General features: G+C 44.9%; 1 protein-coding gene across 1 annotated transcript in view; it reads left to right on the plus strand.

Annotated features, from left to right (window-relative positions):
* Positions 1 to 1,665, plus strand: part of Pamr1 (peptidase domain containing associated with muscle regeneration 1) — an 89,664-nt gene extending 87,999 nt beyond the window's left edge. The window contains exon 11 of the mRNA XM_028877926.2: positions 587 to 1,665. Within this exon, the coding sequence (XP_028733759.1) occupies positions 587 to 1,123 (537 nt within the window). The 3' untranslated portion in view covers positions 1,124 to 1,665. The remainder of the gene's footprint in view (positions 1 to 586) is intronic.
* The last annotated feature ends 15,775 nt before the right edge of the window (positions 1,666 to 17,440 follow it).

Genomic DNA, 17,440 nt, shown 5'->3' on the forward strand with positions numbered 1-17,440 from the left:
TAGGGACCATTGTTAGGAAACATAGCTCTGTCTTACTGGTTTGAAGGTACATGAAATGCTTACAGTGGCCAGAGATCGTAAATCCATAACTTAAAGGGCTTACACATGGATAGTGCTAACACATAGAACTTACACATGGATAGTGCTACCATGTAAAGCTTATACATGGGTAGTGCTAACATATGTGTTCTTAATCAGTTGATTGAACATTAAATGATTGAGATGTTTCAAAGAAAGACTTGGTGTCCTTCTCTGGTAAAAATAAGAATGCTTATCACATCTTTGTGCAGCAGTAATCATCTGGAACAAACATGGGCTGCCCACTTCAGATGGGACGTGGACACCCACTTCTACAGCCTTACTTGCAGACTTCACTTATGTACTATCACCTTCCAGGGCCCAGTAGGCATTTGAGTTGACAACTCCAAAAATACCACAATTATTTTTTATGATTCCTTGAGGAATGTATCTTCAATAATTGTAGCTGTCACTTAGACAGTTTCTTTCAATAATTTGACCCCCAACTGGCCTCTTCCTGTCCACACTAGAGCGGGCTGTTCACTGCTGCTGTCTCTTGCTTTTGTAGATTTCTGCTATCATTCTGCATCCCAACTACGACCCTATCCTGCTGGACACTGACATCGCCATTCTGAAGCTCCTAGACAAGGCCCGCATCAGTACCCGTGTCCAACCTATCTGCTTGGCTACCACTCGGGACCTCAGCACCTCCTTCCAGGAGTCCCACATCACCGTGGCTGGTTGGAACATCCTGGCGGATGTGAGGAGCCCTGGTTTTAAGAATGACACACTGCATTCTGGAATGGTCAGGGTGGTAGATTCACTGCTCTGTGAAGAACAACACGAAGACCATGGCATTCCCGTTAGTGTCACTGACAACATGTTCTGTGCCAGCCAAGACCCCAGCACCCCTTCTGACATCTGTACTGCAGAGACAGGGGGCATCGCCGCTTTGTCCTTCCCAGGCCGAGCGTCCCCTGAGCCCCGTTGGCATCTGGTGGGGCTGGTCAGCTGGAGCTATGACAAGACATGTAGCAATGGCCTGTCCACTGCCTTCACCAAGGTGCTGCCTTTCAAAGACTGGATTGAGAGGAACATGAAATGACCCAGCTGCAAGGCCACCGAGAAGCTTTTCCTAGCATCCATCTGTATATATGGCTTATGGCTCAGTGTGGACCTGAAGTATGATTTTGCCCATGACCTTGGCTACAGAAAGGTTTCTGGTTTCAGGGATATACCTCAGTAGGGGGTGAGTAGTGTTTGCTTCCTGGCAGGGAATTGTCTTTCTGACTGCTTGGAAACCATCCAAAAGATGCCAGGGCTTGCAAGAACTGAATTTCATCAAAGAAAGCCATGTGACTAGAAAAGAAAATTTCCCAGACTTTGTAAACCTCACAGTTACATGAATGTCATAGTCAGTTCTGGTTGAAAGAGTTGACTTGGGGGGACGACTCTGGGCTGCACCAGGCTTCAGTCAAAGTTCCAAAGAACAGCCTGCATGGCAGCCCAAGGCAAAGGAACTTATGTGTGGCGCATGCTCCTTTGTATATTGTCACAAGATTTTCTGATTCTTTTCCTCTCCAATCTTCTGTACACATTTCAATAAGACAAGGGTTGGCTCTAAAATAAAAGTCCCACTCTCATTTTTGCATGCTGTTTTTATAAGTTACATAGATTTGGGCCAATGATTTGATAAGGGCGCTTCAACATAGAGCCATGGGGTATGATTTTTCCAATGTGTCCATCAAAAGCTGTCTTTTCTATACCAGTCATTGGAGTTTGGAGGGGCATGGGTCAGGCAAGTCAGATAAGACAGAGAGGACAGTATGAGTGACATGCTAGTTGATCTTGACTGCGTGCTCAGTTGCATGGAGAGGTGTCTAGATGAGTAACGCACAGTTCGGTGTCTGCAAGGCTGTTTCCAGGGAGGATTAGTCAAGAAGAGAAGGCGTACCCTGAAGGTGGGAAGCTTCCCACATTCCATCCTAGTAGTTGCGGGCTCAGATGGAATAAAAGGGAGGAAGGAAAAGCAAGCCAGTGCAGGCATTTTCTCTCTGCTTCCTGGCTGCCATGATGCAAGCTGCTCCCCTCCTCCACGCCCTTCCCATTACCATGAAGTGAAATCTCTAAGACCGTGAGCAAAAGGCTCTTTCTTCTCTTCAACTGTTTCTCTCAGGTCACAGTAACAGAAAAGTTAAATGTGGAGTAGCCGATTCCAAGTTCCTATGTTCCATGCTCAGTGTACAACTGCCTTAACCCCCCACAAATCTTTTTAAAAAATTACAGTTGTGTGTGTGTGTGTGTGTGTGTGTGTGTGTGTGTGTGTGTAGTGTATGCTTTCCACCATGCAAGTGTGGAGGCCAGAGGACAGCTTTCAGAGTTAGTGCTTTCCTCTCACCATGTGGGCCCTGGAATCAAACTCAAATCATCAGGCATGGTGGCAAGCACAGTTACATACTGAGCCATGTGACCACCCTGTACCTCCACAGGTCTGTGTTTCCAAAACAGTTGAATCAGAATCATGTGTTTGCTTACACTAGATTTGATCTGCCAAGAACCCAAGGCTTCGAGGTTCCTTACAATGAATATGAGTGTCCTTGGAAGCCCCCTTCTCACTAGAATGGAGGTAAAAACAAGTTCAACCTGACAAATACTTTCTATGATATTTCTAGTACATTCTCTCCTGGGGCTTGACAAACACTTCTAATATTTCCCTCTCTTTTCTCATCACAAGTTTTCTTGTGTCCTATGAGCATTAAGACAATGGGGGGAACTCCTAAATTCATGCTGGGTCTTGGGCGTGTGTGATGGGTCTTTCCAATTCCTCAGTGTTTTCCTAATGTTTAGTGTAGGGTCTGTTTGGTTTCCATGTGTCTCTGTGGTCCTTCCTGCTGACAAGGCCTTTCCTCAGCTCTTGTGGGGACTGGCATTCCTAAATCTGGTATTATTATTTGACCCTGGTCTGGGTCACTCAACTTACTGGCCACAGAGGCAGCTTCTCTAGAGACTGCCAAGCCACATTCCCAGTGGTACCCGCTTTTTACTTTGGAAGCTTGTGGGGGCTGCTCAGTCTTTTCTGTCCTATATAAGAGAGGAGAACCCAGGCCTGTTACAGACCATCCTGGAAGACATTGGCTTCCTATCCATCCAAACAGGAACTTTATTCTCCTGCTACCTGCTTCAGAGAGCTTTAACCTTGCTGGCTTTAGCCCTAAGACAGGAGTAAAGGTATGTTTGCAGCCCAGCTTTCTCTCTTCCCTTTGTGCCTCCATACATTTCTCTGAGCCATAAGAGAATTACATCTACTTTCTCTTTTCATATGTTCCTGAGGTTTTCCATGAGTAATCTCCTGTCCTTCACATAACCCTTCTTTTTGTCTTCATGGCTTCATCAAGGGGCAATGGATTGATTACAAGTTACATTTGGGGATTTAAACAAAGACACATTTATTCTCATGCAGTGTTGGTAGGTTGGGAATTGGAGAGTGGTTTAATCTGAGGTAGGAGTCACCAGCAGCTTTGCTGAGGCTGGAGGATTGATTCTTCAGATAGTCATGACGTTATTTTTTTTAAAAAAAAAAACTGTGTTTTAAGAAAGCTAGGATCTCAAAAAGTATGGTGGGAGTTAGGTCAAGGAGATCTGGACTCAAGGTCCTGTCTTCCCATTTCCTTCTGATTGGTATGATGGATAACTCAGAGAATGACTTATTTTATTTTAGCTCATGGTACCAGAGGGTTCAATCCATGATCATTTGGTTCTATTGCTTTGAGTTCATAGTGGTATAATACATCATGGAAGGAGTACACCGTGGAGAAAAATGCCCCCTCATGATGGAAACTGGAGATACAGAGATAGAGAGAGAGAAGAGAGAGAGAGAGAGAGAGAGGAGAGAGAGAGAGAGAGAGAGAGAGAGAGAGAGAGAGAGAGAGAGACTAGAGTTCACATAGCTCCTTCAGGGTAAAGCCTATGTTGTTCATCTCAGGTACATTGTCATAGGACAGGAAAGCTGACTAAACCTATGTTGTATTATTTGGCTCCTATAATACTGGGCAGGGCTTGAGTAGTCATCTGTGCACAGCTCACAAAGCTTCTGCACCTGCCTCAGTGGGCATTTCGCACATGGGCACCTATTCTTACATGTCTATTACCTGTCTGTTTCGATTCCTGATCTGAACCCCCATCCCCAACCAACCTAGACCATCGTTTTCCACACCTTTTCTATACCCTCTTTACTGTACAGTGTCATCTACAAGGTTTAGGAGGCAAGTGACACTTATAAGGCCCATGAAATTTACAAGATGTGCAATGCACCCCTCCCTTTCACCACCCCAGGTTGTAAAAGCAGGAACAATTGCTGGGAGGGGAAATCTGAGACCCACCGAGACTCCTGTAAGTTGTTCTGTGAGTTCCAGAGATCCAGCTTTCCTGAATCACCGCCAATGCTGGGGTGAGCTTTCTGCTAATGCTGCTGCCCATGAGTCACTTACGTTCCTGTTGGCAGTTCCTTACCCAGGCTCCTGTGAAGTAGCTGCAGTCAACTCGCTGGTTCACTAGGCCAGACTTGGTGGGCTAGTTTCTCTCGTTTGCTATCGTGCCCTATCTGAGGTGAATAGACACTAGGTCATGGCTTCCTGTGACGTCACACAACTCCACTGCAAGGCGCTTGGTTCGTGGTTTCATGGCCACAGGCTTCTCCAGCAGTGTTAGCACTGCCCTTGTAGACTTAAGTACTCATTCACTTTGTAAACTGAAGTTCCCAGAAAACACAGAAAAATATTAATTAAATATTCTACAAGGCCAAGTGAGTGAAAATCACAATCATAGAGTTAAACTGTTGCAGGCCAAAGCCAATGACCTTGAGCTATTTTTTGCCCACCTCTGTGTTTGACCTGACATCCCTGTAACTAGCATAACCTTTAAAATGTATTTTTAGCAAACAACTATCTTCCCCCAATCCAAAAGCTGTCATTAGATGGCATCTGAAACCTATAGCAGAGTTTCCCTGCTTGCCTGTGACCCACCCATTGGTGAACCCCAGCAAAGTATTTGGGAAGTGCCTTGATTTATAACTTTTTTGCTTTGTAAGTAATAAACTATCTCATAATAGCTTCCACAGTGAAAGATGTCTTTGGGGGTAACCTTCATCCATGCACCCAGCCATCGTCACTCATACTTGACTTAAGAATAAACCATCTCTTGCCTCCTTTGAGGTACCAGCCCTGTCTCTGCATCCACAACACTAAGACCCAAGTCAGGATAGGAGGCTCAGCTACACGCCTGTTCCTTGGCCATATCTGACTGCTTTGGAATGCTCTCCATGCCCGGTGTGGAATTCTCCAGTAGAGCTCGAAGGCTGAGAGGTTTCCTATAAGGTGGACATTTGGCATTTCATCGATCAGAGGTTTTTCTAAGAACCAGAACCCCCGAGAGTCACCTAAAATGAGGGATTGTGATGGCCATATGCGGCAGTGGGCACTGCTGGAAACGGGTGTGCCAAGCTGATGCCTCTGCTCCTAGTGGTGGGTCTGAATCAACCAGGCCAGCACTCAGGAAGGAAAATGACATGCTGTCGGCAGAAGAGAGACATGCTGGGTTTTATGCAGACAAATGAAAACCTGTTTGTCTTCTGCTTACCTTAGCCTCTAAGGTGAGTGGCCTGGTGGAGGATCCAGGACTTCTTACACGGTCCAGGATTCACAGAAGCCAGAAGGAGGTTTCTGATAGGTTCTGGAGGATCGGGACCTGGGTATTTGTTGCAGCTGGCTGCAAGGTGAACTTCAAGTGACACGGGATGTGAACTGCTACAGTGTCCCGTGGACTGTATCACCTTTCGGAGTATGAAGACAGCCATCACTTTCTGTAGCATGAACCTTAAAGAGTCTTATTAACAAAAACAAACCCAAGGCCAGTTATTGGGGTGAATGCTGGAAGATCAGAAAAGTAGAACAAGCTACAGCCACCTCACCTCGCCAATTCCTCAGCTGATCCTGTTTCCTCATACTGGAAGCCTTTGAGTCCTCATCCAAATGGATCTCAGCTAAACTGTGCTGCTCAAAAGCCTAAAAGCTTAACCAAGGCTCTAGTTCCTGGTCCTCACGCCTTATATACCTTTCTGCCATCACTTCTTAGGATTAAAGGCATGAGTCACCATACCTGGCTGTTTCCAGAGTGGCTTTAAACTCACACAGATCCAGAGGATCTCTGCCCCTGGAATGCTAGGATTAAAGGTGTGTGTGCCACCCTTTTCTGGATTCTAGTGGCTCTTCTGTTCTCTGAACTCCAGTAAAATTTATTAGGGTGCACGATATATTGGGGAACACAATATCACCACAGCTTTCTTCTTTCCAAAGCTCATGTTTCTCTTAAGCCCAGGCTATCCCAGACTCACACAGGGCAAGGACCTCTGCAGCAAAGCTCTACTTAGGCTGACAAAAGCTCTCTTCCTTAGGCTGACACATGTAAAGCCATGGCAAGTCATGGAGAGCCACTGTGAAAAAGTGACTCTCAACTGAGGGTACCTTGGAGAGAGGCCAACAGGACCCTGATTTATCTCCAATAGTGTGGTCCTCATTTCTTATGCAGTAGTTGCTTCGTTTTTTTTTTTTTCTTTTTAACTTGTCTTGTAAAACATGTATTTATTATTGATTTCTGGCTATGTGTGCATGTGTTTGCACATGCTGCACAAATGCACGCATGCTGTGACATGCATGTGAAAGTCAGAGGACAATTTTCAGGAGTCAGTTATCTCCTTCCACCATGTGGGTCCAGGAACTGAATTCAGGTTGTCAGGATTAGCAGCAAGTGACTTCAAGAATTGAGACACCTCACAGGCTTGTTTCTGGTCCTTACATACATTTGTAACCCCTAATATTCAATATTCTATTGGCTTGGCTTTTGTATATAGAGGTTGATTGGGCATTAATGGCAAGGATGTGGTGTTATCCTTTTAAAGACAAATCATGTTGAAGAATGACATTAACATGAAGGGTCATCCTGTGACTGTGGTGGATTGAGATACAAGCAATCCCATTCTACACCTCATGTAATAAGCAGATCTTGATACTGGGTGTCTTCTTCTATCATGCCTTTCCTTCCTTCCTTCCTCCTCCTCCTCCTCCTCCTCCTCCTCCTCCTCTCCTCCTCCTCCTCCTTCATACTCCTGAAGACAGATCTGAAGCTGAGAAAGCAGCTGAGGATATCTTGGGGAGATAGAGTTCGTTGGCCTTGTTGGCCTCAACTTCATTGAGATAAACCTACCTCTGTCTCTGAAATGCTGAGATTAAAGCCATGTGCCACCCTTTGCAGCTTATCCATCTTGTGTCTTGATACACACAAGGTTTCTGACTTAATCTAGAGCTCACAGTGCAGAAGGATTAGCTGGCCAGTGAGCTCCAGGGATTCTCCTGTCTCCATCTCCCAAGCACACAGCACTCTGCTCAGTTTTGAGGTGGGCTCTGGGATGAGGTGAACTTAGATCCTTCTACTTCCAAGGCAGACATTTCACTTACTGACCCATCTCCTCCAATAATACACTTCTATTTCTAATGTGCAGTCATTTTATATTGTCAGGAGAGTAAAAAGACAGAAGCAATGCTCTAAAAAGGCATTAGTGGACTGAGGTTAGAAGACCCAGTCCCAGCTCTGTCAGACATGATGTGACCTTGAGCAGGAGATAGTCTCTATCTAGCACACAGTAGTATCTCCTCTGTAAATGCGAGTGATGTGGTTTTAAGTCAGAGAGATGATGCATCTAAGGGCTAAGGGTATGAATAGTACCTGGCCTATTTCACTCTACAAATACTCTCTGCTATTAGAGCAGTGCTTGTTTTGTTTCTGTTTCCCAGGAGGAAAAGATTTGAGTTCAAGAAGCCATTTATGAGAAATGTAAACAGAGTAGGGAGGGTAGAGAAAAAGAAAGTGTTAGAATGCGGTTGAGGTCTGAGCATATGGAAGTAACTTTGGAGTGGGGTTAATCATGCGAAAGGATGAGTAGAAACCTCTGAGGCCAAGGGCCAAAAGATCTTAGAAGGTAAGAGTCATCTGGACAAATTTCTGAGGCAAGGAGCCAGGGCTTGAAGGGACTTTTAAAATACAGTCTTCTCTGTGCAGATGTGGGGGAAGGGGAGTGGTGTATACTGGACTTAATAAAAGGAACTAGGCTCAGCTGCACAGTCATAGTCTGCTGTTCCCAAAAAAACTCTTCTTTACAGGACAATACCCACCATCCTCTGGAGTCATGAAAATAGGCCTTGAATATGAAATCTCACAGGATACCTTGGAGAAGGGTCCGTCCACAAGGCTCTGTCAGACATGTGTGACCTTGAGCAGGAGACAGAATACTCTATCTAGCGACACATAGTAATCTCCTCGTAATGCGAGTGCATTGTTGGTTTTAGTCAGAAGATGATTGCGCATCCTAAGCGCCTAAGGCGTATGAATAGTATCCTGGCTTATTATACTCACAAGATACTCTACATTCTCTTATAGAGCAGTGCTTGTTTGTTTCTGCCAATTGAGTCGAACAATGACGTATATAAAACCAGAGGTCCGAAGCGTTGCACCTCGACATATTCACCAATATTCGATAGTTCTGAGCACAAAAAGATCAAGGTAAGATCATCGGACAAACTGACAAGCCATTGAAATAATAGCTTGTGCAGATGTGGGGGGGGGAGTGTGCTGGGCTTTGGACTTTGGCTCAGCTGCACAGTCATGTCTGCTGTTTCTTCTGCTACGGATTTAAACAACTTTGTGTTATCAATCACCTGCTAATCAATGGCTCTACTTTACGTCTCTATCAGCCATTACTCTATAAAACCTCTTCCATCTTGAATTCAACCAGAGATCATGAGTCAATCTATTTTCCACCTATCTTTTGTTCATTCTCAACCAAAGTCTATTGCATGCTTTCTATATGGAATGGATTAGGGCAACACTCATGGTGGAAAATCAGGCATGCCAGCTGAGACATACGCATGGAAGTAGAAAGCATGGTCAGATATGAACTCAGGGAGACTGTGGCAATGTGCACAAGGCCTACAGAAGTTCAAGCCAGACAGAAATCTCAGCACAGAGAAGGGGAAGTGGACATAAAGTCCCACCCCTACCCAAGAAGCTATTTGCATATACTCAGTGTCACTACATTGGAGACACTACTTTCTCCAATGTAGTGACACTGAGTATATCAACCAGACTCCAGGGCACGCCAAATTCCCATACATATTTGGCCAACACATAATGGACTCACTGTTTTTGTGCATTTTTTGCTTCTTTCTTTCTTTTTTATTTAATGTTTTGGTTTAGGGTTTTTTGTTTGCTTGTTTTGATTTTTTTTTTTTAATGTGAAAGAGAAAGAACATGAAGTTAGATAGATAGGGAGGTGGGGATAATCTTGAAGGAGTTGGGTGAGGAGAAAGAACAGGATCAAAATATATCATATTAAAAACAAATTAAGCCAAGCCAATAAATACCAGAGAGACAGACAGACAGACAGACAGAGACAGAGACAGAGAATGTGATCAGTACTGGAGAGGAAAAGGCAGCATGCTTTAAGGGTGTTTTATTTGGGGTTGGGGGGCTCTATTTAATGTAGAAGGGATGGGGAAAATGGTCTTGCCCTCCTTAAGCTGAGCTGAGGATGTAAGCTCTAGAATGAGGAGGAAAGTGAGGGAGAACATTCAGGAGGGGAGGAGGGGAAACGTGCAGAGATCTTGAAGTGGGCTCCTGGCACATTTGTAGAATAGAAAACCACTAAGGCTTCAGAGGAATGTACGGCAAGCAGAGTGGTGAATGTAAGGCTGGAGACAGAGTTGCATGACAGTGGGGCCATGCTGAAAGCTGGGAAGCATCAGATCAGAGTGCACTGCCAGGCTGCACCGTCCCCATCGACTTTTATTAATTCCTAGAACATGCACCAGGCGTTAGTCATGAGGCTTACATCAGCCAGATCCCTTGGCTTTGACTTCGGATTTTCCGTTGTTTAGCTTGGATGTAAAGGACTCAGCATTGGCCCAACTCTGCACTGCTCTAACACGGAATTATCTTCTATGGGAGAGATGAGTTCAAGGAGAAAGGTGACAGCCACGCGTGTTGAGGGCAAGGCTGGCACCATCGATCCCACCTGATTCGCTTTCTTTGGGATCCTGTGGTGATTCTGATTGTATACTTGGGCTCCCTGGGGCTTGGGGAAGTTTATGTTTTCTGCACTGTTGGAGAGAGGAGGACATTTGGGAGTGGTTTGGTAGCAAAGTGTGGTCTCTCTCTGCTTTTCTTGGCAGCGGCTGTCGCTTTCCCTGGCTGGGCTCTGCCCGGATGTGCAGTTGAGGCCCAGCATTTTAAGAAGACAGTCTCAATGGCTGCATTTTTAAGGGCTCCCTTCACGTTCGTAACCCAGTTCACTCAGTGTTTAGCCAGAAGCTTGGTCTAGTCTTGGGAGAGAGACCTTTGTCAAGGAAGCAAACAAAACCAGCACATCAAATTGGGGAACAATGTTCTCAGATGAGGAATAAAATTCCAGATTGCAATCTGAGGAAAACAAATCAACACCCGGTTCTGTTCTTGTACTTATGGTTTCTAGGAATGTGATTTAACATTGGAGAGAGAAAGAATGCTACGAATTGGACTCAGGAAGTTTATTTGCAGTTGAAGGGGAAATGGTGCCACAACAAAACAGTCTCCAGGTGGGAAGGATGGAATTTTGAGGCGAACTGGGGAGAGCCTCGGCTCTCTGGAGTATGCCAAGGCATAATTTAGGTCTTTAGCCTTCAGTGGGAAAACATGATCTGTGAGTCTAGAATCCTCTTGAAGAGCTAGCTTTCTCCTTAATGGAGGCCATCTTTTAAGACAGTGTTTTGGGATTTGCTGCACAGCCTCTCTTGTGATTATTAAGGATTTTTCAAAAGTAAATAGAGAAAGCAGAACATCTTTGGGTTTTCTGGAGGCACCAGAACCAGGCCCAGGTCCTTGGTCCAGTCCCTTTCCTGATTAACAAAGTATTTAACCACAATGAACTGATTATCAAGTGAAGAAATCCCTTAGAAGACAATAAGTTTCTCTTTTCTCCTCTTGCTGTTTAGGAGGACATCACTATTGAAGATCATAATGTCCCAGCAGAAGAAAGAGTCCACTTTTGCCAAGATTGGGAGAAACTGGGTGTAGAAATTCAAATATCACCAGTCACTCTTAAAGTCTCCCCACTTTAACAGTATCAACCTACCAAGAAAGAGGTAGTCGTTCTCATTTAAAACATTGTGGTTTTTATGGCACACACAAGTGAATCTGAGCTAACCTTGACAGTGAGCCCCAGGGAATCTTGTGCTAGACATACTGATTTGGGAATGGTAAGCAGAGATCTCACAATTCCCCCTTTTTACATTGTCTTCTTGACAACCTCATCTACACTCAGCAAGAATGAATTCACTCTTTTCTCTTAGAATTCATCAGGCAATAAGTGTAACTGTGAAATGTTTCAACCTTCTGGGTGCTTAATGAGAGGGTTTATGCCCATAGAGAGTATATTTAGACCAAGCTATCAGTGTGAATTGAAGCTGCAATGAAGAAACATCTCTTTTCTCATTAGCTTAGAGAGTGAGACAAAAATAGAACTTCTTCATTTGTCGTTTGTGAAGTGTGCTCACAAGGAAAAGTGAATGAACTCAAATTGTATCTTGAAGTTCGCACACATGAAAGGATAACTGCCTTTCTTGTCTATCCAGTGGCCACGGTGTAAAGACAAGGCTGCAGGCTGGCTCAATGCTAGTGGTGCTGCGTGGCTGAATTCAAAGCACACTACTGACTTTCTGAGTGACAAACTAGTGACAGCCGGGGAGCTGGCATCTTAAAGGTGATAATTGTTACTGCCATGTGCCTGGAGCTGTGCCAAGGGCTTTGTGTGACGGATCCCATTCATTACTACACTCATGGACAGCCAGAGGATTAAATGACTTACTCACAGTCATTCAAAATGGAAAGAGAAGCTGATGAAATCAACCCGACCCTCTTAGTGCTCCAAACACGCTTGGGATGGATGGTTCCCCGGCTGGTTTAATTCTGAAGATCATATTATAGCTCCAGTGCCCGTTCTTTTCATGCTTATTCTTGGGGTGAGCAGGTACCACCAGTAGAAACCCCCATCTTGCTTTTCCTTGCTCCAGTCTCCCTTCTCTTTCTTAGACCTCTTAGTTCCAGGCATCTCGAGTTCTTGTCTTGAGTGATCTTGGCTCCTGAGGCAGTGTAGAGAACAGTTTAACATATCTTTCCTCAAAAATAGAAACTCTCCCCTGATCTTTATACTCCTCTTCATTTATGAAAGGAACTTATGCTTTATTAATTTTTTAAAAACCATCAAATGTCTAACCTTACAGCTTTCGTGATTGTTTGGCAGTTTAGTTTTTATTTATTTATTTATTTTTGGTTGCTTTGAGATGAGGATCTCATTACATTACTCAGTCTGGCAATCTTCCTGCCTCAGCCTCCTGAGTTTTGAGATTACATGGGTGTGCCACCCTGCTCTAGCTTGATCAAAGTTTCTTTTGTTTAACTTTTTTTTTGATTCTCTGTGGGCTTCATACCATGCACCCCAATCTCACTCATCTCCCCGTCCCTTTGTATCTGCTTTCTGCCCTTGCAACTTCTCCCCCCCACCAAAAAAAGTCTTGTTGTGGAGGCTGTAGTGTGCCACTGAGAGTCACACAGTATACCCTTTAGTCCATACACCTTTACTTGAAAGTGCTTATTGCAATGAGTCATTGGTCTTGTTCGAGGCCTCTGGCTTCTTTTACACTACCAATACAGGATCCTCACCGGGACTCCTCTTGGATATCCTGTTGTTGTCCTGTGTCATGGAGGTCCTGCAGCCTTGGTTCTGCAGGACCAGCCCCTTCACATGCTCCAGCAGTTCATAAATGGGGAGGGCCAACTCATAGCCCTGGATGGTAGCTGAGTTGATCTGTCTGCCAGCTCTCCTGTATCCTCACCACCCGGGTGAGTACTTCAGCACTGCCCCAACTAGCTCACCCAATGCCACAGGCAGCCAAGGGCAGGTCCAGTTCTGCTCTCACAACCTCAGGGCCAGTTCACCTGCACCCACACCACCAGGCCAGCTCTACTGTGTTGCCCAGGTGAGATGCAAGGCCCGCTCTCCTAAGTGCTGTAGCCAGTGAGGGGCGGGACCAGCTCTGTGAAGCCCTTGGATATCAATGTGGTCCCAGGTAGCAGTCCAGACCAGGGACATTCATATAGTCTTTGATGGTAACATGGGCTACAGACATTAACACAGACCCCTGCTACTATATGGCCATGGACCCAGATGTGGCCCTCAGTGGCAGCATAGGCCAGGACTTCACCGTGGTCTCAAGTGGCTTCAAATGTTCCTCGTGTCTCCAGACCTACCTCTCTTCATAGTGCTCAGTCTGTTCCACTCTCTGTTTCTCCACCTCCTACTTGGACATCACAGTGGCTCATGCTGGGGGTGAGCCACACACTAGTGGGGCCTCTGGGTGTCCAACCCAAAATTTCCAGAGGAAATAAATCTCTGGCCAAAGTTAGATGCAGCTCAGTAAAACTGCAATTCAACATACAGCTATCCAGTCTCATGGTTGAACTGCCACCACAGCCAGCAAGAGAGGTCAGCAGATAGGCCAATGATGAGAAGTCAACACAGCAGGACATGTCCAGTCTGGTGTGGGTCTCCATTCTGCAGGCACTGCTCTTCTTCCTGGACTAAGACGCAGTTCTGGGAGTCACAGTGACTCACACAGTAGTCAGTTTCCCCGAAGGAAGACGGCACAGGCCCACTAGCGTTTGCATTTGTTACTGGCTCCATTGATGGGTGGTGTAATTCCCCTTTTCCCAGGAGCAGTGACAGCAACCACCTTCAAGTCTCCTGTTCCGCCTCATTTTATAGCACACAAACCACTCGTCTTCCATTTCTCCACCACCAATTCTCTCGGTTCTTCCCCCCCCCCCCCATCACTCCGCCATCTATTACTCACTTCACACCTTGTCCAGCTGGGAGTGCCCCACCCCCTTGCCTTTGCATGGCTGAGCACTTCCTGGTATCCAGGGTCTGTTTCTTGATGATCCCACTATGACACTGCTGGGCATGAGCACGGATATCTTGCCATTTTCTCACAGCCTCCTCTCCTCATGGTGGTCCTTTATCACCAGGAGGGAGGAAAGTCATGGGAGCACTCACTCTACAGAGAAATCAAGTCCCTGGCAGAGGCTACAGCCCCCACAGCCCCTGCCAAGAGCCTGGAGCATGACCCTCAGGCAGCCAAGGCCACCAGCATCATCACCTTGGACCAAAGTTTTAAAGGCAATACAGACAGATAGCTTACAATTCCTCAAGTATATATGGAGGTCAGAGCACAGACATTTAATGAATGCACAGTATATGCCCGACCCTATGATAGCTGTTTGATAGGTCACAAATTTTAAAGCTACAAGAATTATTTCTATTTTGCAAATGTAGAAGGGGAACATAGAGTCAAAAGAGTTGGGTGACACATTCCATGTCATGTTTGGTGTTATTTGTGGAGGTGTTGAGATTCAAACACAGGATGGTTTGCCTCCACAGCACAGTCTTTTTTTTTCCAATAACACCTGCCTAGACACTAGGAAAGAATACCCTTGATCTCTGGGTAGTTCTGACTTTTCAAAGAACCATAGACACAGTTGTTTTACCTAATGAGCTGGTGGTGGGCGGTTTTCTCATTACTAAGTCCTGGAGAGCATAGATCACCAGAAAGAACAGGGCAGATGCAACAGTAATTGACTTAGGGGGAAGAACTGAATGCATAGTTCCTCAGACATTCCAAATGACAGTCCCCTTTGAGAGGATGTATTAGTTACGTTTCCCATTGCTGTGGCTAAGTATCTGGCAGGTATCAAGAAAGGAAGGTTTTATTTGGAATCACTGTTGAGGACAGTGAGAGTCCATTACAAGGGTGATGATGTGAGAGGCTCTGTCCATGGTAGAAGGAGGGTGCTGCTGTGTGTTATAAGGTGGCACTGTCCAGGAAGCAGAGAGGCTAAGCAGGAAGAGTTATAACCATCAAAGCCCGCCCCCAGCAACCCACTTTCTCCAGCTCTGCCTCTCTCTATACATGAAGTTTCCACAACCTCCTCAAAGAGCACCAGAGGCCTAAGACCAAGTAAGTGTACAAACATTTGAGTCTGTTGGGGAACAGTCTACGTTCTTTCTATAATGGTTAATATTGGGATCACTGGCTTTTACTTCTCTCTTTAGGTCATTTTCTTTGATAAACTTTGAAGTTTAAAACATTTCTCCTCTGCTGTCATCACGAGGGAGAATGGTCTAATTCATCAGTCATTTATGGGAAAGCACACAAGACCTTTTGCTTTCTTATATTAGGAGGCCCGCCTCTCTGGCCCCTGTGTGGAGGTGCAAAAACTAATCTCAAATACTTAGGAGCAAAGCAAGATAGAAATAGAATTTTCAGAAGCTACAATGGGAAGATGAGTCTCTGTCTCTTTGACTCAACTAAGCTCCTGTATCATTGGAGAAGATCTCAGAGAATTATAGAAATTAGGCATGGTCTCTCTGGGGCCATTTGGTGACTCCTCCCATGATACAAATGAGCATTTTTTTTTTTTCTGATCTCTAGAAACTGACCAAACCAATTTCTCTGCCAGAAATGTGGAGTGTCCTTGCATGTTATAGGGGCAGCCTGTCCTAACGTGAACGACACTGTTGCCACAATAAACATCTTAGCAGAGAGGGGGCAAAACAAGGTTCTGCAAGAAGAGAGCTAGCACTCAAACCCAGCCTCTTTTGTTGCCATGGAGATCCCTCTGCATTGGCTTCTTCCTCCCTTGTTTTCTGGGAAGAAGAAAAACAGGATTTTCCATGAGCTGTTTCCTGGTCTCACCCTCCAAATTCCAATCACTAAGGAGTCCTGTAGGGATTGAAGGATGGAAAGGAAGTGGGGTAGAAGTGTTTAGCCTTGTGTCCCCTCCACTGGATTGCCACAGCCACAAGGCCTCTGTCAGGTGGCCTTTTCCACACTGGATGTTCTTTGGGGTCCTAGTAACTACCTGGTTCCCAGGTTTGATTTTATTAATAAGACCTTTTAAGATTCGTGCTACATCTGGCGCTCAACGTTCATGGTATGAATTCTTGAAAAAGCTACTTGCCTGTGGTCTTGTGGGTCCCAGCTCAGACCTGAGCTACACGTTGCCAGTTGTGGTGGCACACTGGTTGGATTTACTGAAGGAAGCAGAGGCAGGAGGATCCCGAGTTTGAGGCCTGCCTAGGAGACTTGCTAAGGAGAAGCTTTGGCGGGGGCCTAGCCACAAACGATGGTGGGACTATGGAAGCAGCGGCTACTGTTCCGAGTTGCTGGCTTCTCATTGTGTTGATGACTGTGGTGATGCTGCTACCTGGGACGAAGGGTTTACTGCTGCTTGTTCAGAGAAGAATTGCCAAGACCATCATGTTACAAAAAAGCATTGGCAAAGGTCAGTTTGGAAAAGTTTGGCATGACAAATGGTAGGGAGAAATTGCTGTGAAGATTTTTTCTTCTAGGGAAGAATGTTCATGGTTCCAAGAGACAGACATTTATCAGACTGTGATTGCTCCAAACCACACTTCTGCAGGGAACCATGACCACACTTAACAGGAACTTTGAAATCTTCAAAAGCATAGTGGGACCCCACAACAATGATTCCACATGGACTATGGTAAAGGCATTAAGCTGATTAACACCACGGAAAGATCTGCTTTGGTCAACAAATTGCTCAGGACAATTTTGAGATGGCTAGCTAAGATGATCCAGATTCACAGACAACTAGAGCAAGGACTTGAGACAAGCCCTACATTTTCCCATCATGCAGAGACTGGACAACAAATGATACAGCTTCCTTTCCCAAGACTTGAAAATTAACCCAAAAATTTTCTTTTCAGGATCCCCTAAAGATGTCTTCACCCCCAGAAAGCAGGAAGTAATTTTAAGAAAACTATGCCCACATTCCCAAGAGGTGGGGTGGGTGTTTTTTGGTCATTCAATGGCTTATGGATAACTGTCATTGTTTATGATGGTTGGTTACAAGTTGTTAATTGTTAATGGTCAGGAAAAAAGCTGAACAAGGAGATTAGATTCAGAGTTTTTGTTTAAAAAAAAAGAAAAAAGAGAATATAGATATGAGGCAGATCATTGAATCTATTCTGAGAAAGAAGATAAAGAAATAATAGGATAAATGGGTGGATCATTGAGTCTACTTTAAAAAGAAAAACGGAAGATATAAAAATGACAATAGGTAGTTTACTGAATCTATTATGAAAAGAAAAAAGAGAGAATATGGACATGATAAGATAGAAAGGGAGATTATTGAATCTACTTTTTAAAAGGAACTATGTGTTTTTAAATAGAATAAGTAATGAAATTTTTTTTATCTGAGT

Source organism: Peromyscus leucopus, chromosome 4 (genome assembly GCF_004664715.2).
Source record: "Peromyscus leucopus breed LL Stock chromosome 4, UCI_PerLeu_2.1, whole genome shotgun sequence".
NCBI lineage: Eukaryota > Metazoa > Chordata > Mammalia > Rodentia > Cricetidae > Peromyscus > Peromyscus leucopus.